Source organism: Erinaceus europaeus, chromosome 14, assembly GCF_950295315.1.
Source record: "Erinaceus europaeus chromosome 14, mEriEur2.1, whole genome shotgun sequence".
NCBI classification, from domain to species: domain Eukaryota; kingdom Metazoa; phylum Chordata; class Mammalia; order Eulipotyphla; family Erinaceidae; genus Erinaceus; species Erinaceus europaeus.
The window spans coordinates 68,052,694-68,061,320 of NC_080175.1; the positions used below are offsets into that span (position 1 = coordinate 68,052,694).

The window sequence follows — 8,627 nt, forward strand, 5'->3', positions numbered from 1 at the left end:
AGAAGGACCAGAAAGCTGGGTCAGGGAAGAGAGTAGTTCCTAAATATGGGAAAGGTGTATAAATATTGTTGACTGTAAACCCCATCAATTTGATGTGATCTGGGGCCCATATTCAGCTTAGGAGCCTATGTGACCTCTGCATCCCTGTAGATTTGAGCTCACATTCTATGGTCATAAGTAGGAACGTTCCAAGCTCCCAATATCAGGACCCATATTCCTCAGGTGTATCCTCCCTTTGGAGGATGGCACATTCTCTACCATTGTTGATCCAAGTTGAGGGCAAGGTCCTATGGGGGCCCACAAAGGGGTCTATTGTGTTGTTCCTGATAGGAATGACCAATTATAGTGAAGAAAGGCATTTATCGAGGTCTAGGCCCATCATGTCTGGGAATCCCCAGGACTCCCTGAATTAGGGCCCCAGCTGATGAGGTCGCCTGATAGTGACTAAAGAGTCATCGTTAAAGTATGCCAGTCTCTTGCCCTTATTCAGCTTTTGCAGTCCTTTTGATGAGGTTAGCTTTGGAGTGAGTGAGAGAACTGTAACCGGAAGTAGGTGAGTAGGGTATCTAAGTCCAAGTAGACACTATTTCATTATGAACTTGATTCTCACTACAGACTAGTGTGTATATTTGCTTTCAGGTATATATTTTGCCCTAATTCATGGATACATGTGAGCATATGCAGTATCTTACAGGACCTGGTCTATATCTAGGTTTTGGGATTTTGTTAGGAAGTGAACCTCCAGGAAAGGTCTCACCCGAGTAATGAGGAGGGTGAACATTGACATACCATGCCTGATGTCTCTGGACACAGTCTGAAGTGAAGCATGCTGAGATGGTGAAATTGAAAACTTGTAAACTTAAATCGGGACAAATGGCGAGAGTGCAGAGTAATACCATCATCAGCCACTATAAGTGCAGGACTGAAAAATTAACAACCCCCTTCATCCAGCCTCATTTCTATGCGGGTTTTTCCATGTATATTATAGTTTTTGTTGTGATGGCAACAAAAGAGAAAAGGGCTTGCTAGTCTTATCATCTAGGCCAGAAATCTCTGTCCTGATCTTTATATTTCATTCTTCTAATGACAAAGCTAATTTTCTTACTACTTAACTAAGGTGTGGGAGCTACATAAGCATGTTGACAATGGGCTTTTTAGAAATGGCACTAGAATGTGTTTCATCTTCGAACACCTCAGCACCTAGTATGCACAAAATATAACAGAGAAACATGGGCCATGTGATGGTGTACCTGGTTGAGTACACATCTTACAGTGCTCAAAGACCAAGGTTCGAGCCCCTGGTCCCCACCTGCAGAGGGGGGAACCTTTGGAGTGTTGAAGTAGTGCTGCAGGTATCTATCTGTCTCCCTTTGTCTCCCTACCCTCTCGATTTCTGACTGCCTCTGTCTAATAAGTAAATAAAGATAATAATAACATTTAAAGAAAAACATTATGAATGACTAAAATCAATTCACCTACCCAGTAAAGAAATCAGGAGATAGAGAAAAAGATGACACAGATTCTTGCAGAATCAGGTAAGAACCCAGGTTTGTTTCCTCAGAACAGGTTTCCTTCCTTTTTTTCCTTCCACTGGGCTGTCATGTGTGAGCACTCTGGAGTATTCTACATTTTTCTCACTTTTGTCTAAAAAGATTCAAGTTCTTCATTTATTATAGAAGAAATTTTGGTACATTTTGTTTGTTTATTTTTACCTTGCTTAAGTATAGTCATTCTTACTAATTGCATTAGACTTCTGTAGATTTACTTACTAGACTTACTTAACTACAACTTCTCTTTAACTCCAGGTTACAAGAGCATTCTCTTTCACCAAAACACCAAAAAGAGCTCTACGGAGGGCTCTTATGTCATCTCAGAGCTCGACGGAGGGAAGAAGTTCTCCCAGCAGTGACAAGCATGTGATAAGTCGTCTGTCTAGCACATCATCATTAGCTGTAAGTGACTGAGACTTATCAGCAAAATGACTTCCTCCCAGTCATGGAGTCAGTATGGAATTTAGCTGTTTAATAAAGATGGATATCTCTCTTTCTCTAAACTGTCTCTAAACATCTAACTTCTACTGACTATAAGCAATTGAGAACAGCTCACTTAATGAACCAAAGATAGACTTAATATATCATTTTTGTCTGGTCTGAAATTTTATTTGAATTGAGATATATCCTAAATTCCTAAAGAGAAGAAACATGTTTCAGGCTGCTATGTCTGTTTTCTAACCAGAATTGTAATGATCCATTTACACAGATTGACTCCAATAATATAGGATGCTGAGCTTACTGCTTTTACTATCTCTGTGATAAATAGAATATTTGAAGCAGTGAACTTCATAGGGCTCTAAATTCATGTATTTATTTTAATTGTTTCCTGAACAACACAAATACCAAACCATGTCTCAATTGTCAATAGTTGATTGATATTAGGAAGATTTATAACATTTATTCTACCACTAAGTATAATATTTGTCCTTTGTAAAAGTATTCACGTATCCTACGAAAGATGCAAAGAACAGTAACTGTCACTTCTGACCTCTATGTCCTTTAATAAGTTTATTGTACTTTTACCCCAGTTTGCAGATGAGTCCTTATCCTAGAGCATTAGTGTAAGGATTAAATGTGTATTTGTAAACACATACTCATGTGTATATATGGCATGATTCACATGCCAGGAGGCTGTTTGAATAGTGGGTAAGAGCATTTGAACTCGGGGGTTTGAATCCTGGCCTTGCTCTTTGTAGCCATATAACTTCTGGAAAATTATTAAGGAACTCTATTTCAGTTTTACCATCTGTGAAATGAATCACAAGTAGTCGTTTAAGGGTTAATAAGATAATGTATGTGAAGGTCTTAGAATAGTAACTAACATATCATGAGTGCCCTAGTACCTACTAGTATCTTACCTCATATAAAATATACAGAGAAAACACATAATGCCCAGTAACTTGTTTTTAGTAGTTCAGAATTTAGTTAATGCAGCAAAGAGTTAGCACTACTATAAGTGTGTGTACAGACAGAAATAGAGAGGGAAGGAGGTAGAGAAGCCTGCAGTACAGCTCCACCACTTATAAAACTTCCCTTCTGCAGGTGGGACCTGGGGATTGAACCCACGTCCTTGAACAGTGGTAATGTATGCTCTCTGCCAGGTACATCACCTCCCAGCCTCCAGTATATCTGAAACGAGATATATTCTAAATTCCTAAAGGAATTTGAGTTGACTGTCACCAAGTGGGAGAGGTATTCGAAGATGAAACACATTGTAGTGCCATTTCTAAAAAGCCCATTGTCAACATGCTTATGTAGCTCCCACACCTTAGTTAAGTAGTAAGAAAATTAGCTTTGTCATTAGAAGAATGAAATATAAAGATCAGGACAGAGATTTCTGGCCTAGATGATAAGACTAGCAAGCCCTTTTCTCTTTTGTTGCCACCACAACAAAAACTATAATATACATGGAAAAACCCGCATAGAAATGAGGCTGGATGAAGGGGGTTGTTAATTTTTCAGTCCTGCACTTATAGTGGCTGATGATGGTATTACTCTGCACTCTAGCCATTTGTCCCGATTTAAGTTTACAAGTTTCCAATTTCAGTAATAGCTAAACCTGTTTAAGATGTTAATAAAGGTTTTGTTGCATGGTAGCAAAAAAAAGAAAGAATGAAATATGGGCAAAGAAACTTACATATATATATATATATATATATATATATATATATTTCTTTATTGGGGAATTAATGTTTTACATTCGACAGTAAATACAATAGTTTGTACATGCAGAACATTTCCCAATTTTTCATATAACAATACAGCCCCCAGTAGGTCCTCTGTCACCCTTCTTGGATCTGTATTGTCCCCACCCACCCACCCCAGTGTCTTTTACTTTGGTACAATATGCCCTTAAGTATATATTAACACCGACACAAAGACAGTAACAAGTCATGAAAATCGTAACTGTTCAGAAGACTGCCCCTTGTTTACTTCCTGCACCGATAGTAATTATTTTAATAGTACTTTTCCAAATTTTATAAGAAAATTAATGTTTCTGTAGTGTAAATAATAAGTAGCTAGACTATCTTTAAGACATTCATGTCATCTTCTCAGCTGCTTATTTCTGTTCTAGCAGATCACCCAGTCTGTTTCCACAAGCAATATAATGGGACAAGCTAAGCATGTTTGTATTCAGCGCTCAAACTCTACTGGTGAGCGCTTTCAGAATTCCTGGTTTCCATCTAGACGCCGTTCCTCCTCACCAAGTAGTTGTTCAGAGATACTAGGAGATACTGAGTTTTCCCATTTCAAAAAAAGTTCTGTCCAAGTCATCTTTGGCATTTGTGAAGAATTAGGAGATGTGCCAGCCACTAGTGGAAACAAGCCTCCTGAAGCTTAATGTGAGCTGATTAGCTGTTTGGCATTTGTGAAAACAGGAAATACTCTTTCTCTCGTGAATCACTTACTAGGTGGGCGGGGATGTTGGAATCTACAACTTTATAGCTGCTTTGAAGTCACAATAACTTAGTCTTAATAGCGTTTCATTGCATATTGGCACATAAAAATATTTTTGCTGGATAATATATGCTTCAGTTCAGGGGGGGAAATGAGTTCTATTAGAAATTGTCTTATTTATGAAAATGATCATTTGGAGTAGTAATATTTGTCATGTAAAGTGGATTTATATTCTAGATCTGAGTCTTAATTTTCGATTTATGGCAAATCATAAAAATTTCACCTGAGGAAAATGTGAACTTTTATAGTATCGACTTAAATCACCACCTTGTACCACTTGAATGATAGTACTTTACCAACTTAGCTCTTTAAACTTCAGTCTTGTATATGAGAACTTCTGGCCAGCTGTAAGTCAGCTCTGAGTTTACAGTTGGCCAGTCATGTATGCTAAAATAAAATAGTGCTTATTTTTGTAATTCATTTTGGTTTATAGCCACTCTTGGGTATTTTTAAAAAATATTTTTGTGCATGTCTCTTTGTTGTGATAATTCTTATTATTTTTAACATTGACCTCTGAAACAGTAAATGTAGATACCTTAGTCACTTAGTGACAGCTTGGTCAAATTTGTAAAGTCTCCCTTTATACCCACCCCACCCCCCCAAAAAAAAAAGGAAAAAGGAAAAACACCACACACAACCCAAAATGTTTAATAATAGCATATATACTTCCTGGATTCATGGGAGAGATCCAGTAAAACTGAATAATGTGTCAGCCACTATCTTAAATAACTGTTCCAGTTTTATATGGAGCAGCAGAATTAGATACAAACAGGTAGCATATAATGTAATCTTTCTTTAGGAATCAGTTTTACATTAAGAAAAGAATGGCCTATGAATTTCACGATTAAAAAGAAGCTAGCTAAGACCTAGAAGAGACCTTGGCATTCGGGATCCCAAGTTCAGGCCCTATCACCACCATATGCCAGAGCTGAGTATTACTCTGGATTCTTCTCATCTTCTGTATCTAATAAAAAAAAAAAAAAAAAGACTGAGCTGTGCTCTGGTAAAATAAATAAAGTAATAATAAGTAACCTAGCCTAGAATTTTTAACCTCAAAAGTAGGTCTGTTAAGTCATATTTGTAATGGTCTGAATTATTAATGTTTTTTACAGATACTAGGTTCTACATCTAGCTGTAATAGATAATGTATTCCAGATTTAATTCACGTGGTTAACTAAAGTATCCATTGTTTATCTTTATAGGGAATTCCATCTCCCTCCCTAGTCAACCTGCCTTCCTTTTTCGAAAGAAGAAGTCATACTTTAAGTAGATCTACAACTCATTTGATATGAAGCTTAAAGAAGTCTTACTCAAATAAGAAACTGACTTAAATGGTACTTGGTACTAGCTGGAAAGAAGATAGGTAACACTAAAATATGCTATTTGATTTTTCTTCCTGAAAAGTAAGATTGACTTCTTTTTTTTTTTTTTTACTTAATTCATGTATAAATTATATTGATTTGATGTAATTTATCGTTGCTCAACCCCCTCATTCAAAGACAGATAATTTAAGTTATTCATGAAATCAGTAGTCATGAACAGGATATAAAGTAAATAAAATTTTATTGGTAGGTGTCAAATACTGCTGTGAATCTGTTTGTATAGTGTCCATGAATGAATTTTTGGAACCACATATTTCTATATTTCAAATTTTCATAGAAAGTGATGTTACTGTACTTCCTAGACCAAAACCTGCATAGATACCGGAGTGAAAGGTGAGGCTTGTTTCACCTGTGCTGTTTGAAGTAGTGATTAACTGCTCCATGGCTGTTTATGTTTTCAAATGTTTTTGAGATTTAGCACAGGGGTATAGCAAGATTTGTCTTTGTTAGCAACGTTATCAGTTTTATAGAAGACTGTTTCAGAATACTATTGCAAGTCAGTGAGGACAAGAAGATTAAAAATTGTTTATTTTCCACAAGCTGTTTTTCACATACTTAACAGCTGTTTTGGACATAATATATTTATGGTCATTTCATCCTCTGGCAATCTTTAATCAGTTTTACAACCTTTGAAATGTAAGGCCTTGAAGAAACTATAGTAAAGATGTGTTATACTCTTTGAGAAGTAAGTCGAGAGATGGCATCAGCTTTACTAATCTGCTATAATATACATAACTATGTGTATGGCTACATAATTAAATGGAAATACACTTCTTGTAAAATATTTTTGAAACCCTTGTATTTTCACAGTAATATTTTCAAATAGTCAATAATACAAAGTAACCAAGTCTTAACAAATAAATGCATTTTTATTTCCTACCTGTTCAAGAAGTACTGCAAACTTTTAGTCACTTACTAGTTTTCAGTTATCTACTTTAATAGTTTAACTGAGTGTGTAGATTTTTTCCCCCGATGCCACGTATGTGCCACTTGTAGATAGGAAATAACCTGTTATTGCTCTTTTTTAAAAACAGTTGTATTAGGAAAAACTTTGTAAATAAATACTTTAAATTCATATATATATATATATATATTATGTCTCATGTTTCAAGTAATTTCCTTAGACAAATTTTCACAGGCCAGTATGAATGCTATCAGTCTGTCATTCATGTTGCATGTGTTTGCATATTGATTTGCTTATGCCTTCTCCACTGACATCAGAATATTATATATACTGGGCAGTGTTTCAGATGTAGAAGTTTTAAATCTGGAGTCTTCTTACAGAAAAGAAGTGGAAACTGTTTAATCATTAACTGTGCCATCCATATTTGGTTTCTGTTCATTACCAGTTGAAGACACTATGTGTTTTCTTCATCGATTAAGATACTTTTCTCATGCATGTAAATTGAGAGAAATCAAAACCAGAATGATAAAAGCAGACTGTGAGCAACAGTGAACACAAGGACTTTAAGCCAAAATGCAGACCCTGAAGGGTGAGGGCATGAATCCAGGGCGCACACATCCTGTTGGAGGCAGGGGAAATAGTGGCTTGGAACCGTGTTAGGTTATAGATCTTGAATTAATGGTCTATTCTATAGATGCTAAAACTTCACCTGTGCACACACTACCATATCCAAGGACCTGGATTCAAGCCCCCCCCCACCCCCCAATTTGCAAGAAGACAGCTTCATGAGTGAGGAAACTGTTGCCAGTGTCTCTTCTCTCTCCTTCTACCCTGCCCCCAATTCCTTTTCATATCTAGTTAAAAAAAAAAAAAAAGGTAAGGAATGGCTGCTAAGAGCAGTGAACTCAGTGCAGGCACTGAGCCCCAACAATAACCCTGGAGGCCATTAAAAATAAATAAATTAAAAAGCATATTTGCAAGAAAAACTCATTGGATGATAGACGAGTATGATTTGGAGGACAGCACTTGATTTGAAGAGGAACCAAGTTGAACGTCTATAAAAAGAGACAAAACTAAAAAGAAAATTGCTGACCTAAAAGATCAATTTGGAAAAATTGCCAAGAAAACCTCGCAGGCAGAGTTGGAAGTACTGATAGTTGTTTAAGAGAGGGAGGAAAAAGTTGAGAGCGGTGGCTCAACATATATGCATCTTTTCAGGTTGTGTCTTAGGCTCTGCATGTGTAAACATCCAACATTCCTAATAGGATAGCTGGAAAAAGAAAAAAGTCGAAACATGGGAAAGGTTTGTACAAAAAATCATTTGAACTGAATAACTTAAAATATTTCTAAAGTAGTAGAAAGGTGAAGAGCCTAAATCAAGTATACATAGAGCAGGCTTGGGGAGCTTCTGATTGAGCACACATGGTGGTACCATGAACAAGGACCCAGCTTCAAGCCCCTGGTTCCAACCTGTAGAAAGGAAGCTTCAGGAGCAGTGAGGCAGTGATGTGGGTGTCTTTCTTGCCTTTCTCTCCCTCTTTCCTATTGATTTCTGTCTTTATCCAATAAATTAATAAAATATTTTTAAAAATCAAGCATGAATATTGGGCATTAACCAGGATCAGTATAAGAAATCCTCACTGAGAGCATAATGACCAGTTTTAGGAGAAAAATACATAGATCCTCACATGTTTATGATTATAAACTTTCAATAGAAAAAAGAGATGTGAATTTTCTCTACAGTAACCTATACACTTACTTAAATCCAAACAAAAGCTTAGTGAATTCTTGCTTTATGAGGCTTAATAAAACAAGCAGACAATGCAAACA

The 8,627-nt window shown here is 36.4% G+C and overlaps 1 protein-coding gene across 6 annotated transcripts in view; it reads left to right on the forward strand.

Annotated features, from left to right (window-relative positions):
* ECT2 (epithelial cell transforming 2) overlaps positions 1-6,968 on the forward strand; it is a 58,952-nt gene extending 51,984 nt beyond the window's left edge. For all 6 annotated transcript variants that reach the window (XM_007517963.3, XM_060171968.1, XM_060171965.1 and 3 more), the window contains 2 exons: positions 1,806-1,952; positions 5,714-6,968. In XM_007517963.3, the coding sequence (XP_007518025.1) occupies positions 1,806-1,952; positions 5,714-5,803 (237 nt within the window). In that variant the 3' untranslated portion in view covers positions 5,804-6,968. The remainder of the gene's footprint in view (positions 1-1,805; positions 1,953-5,713) is intronic.
* The last annotated feature ends 1,659 nt before the right edge of the window (positions 6,969-8,627 follow it).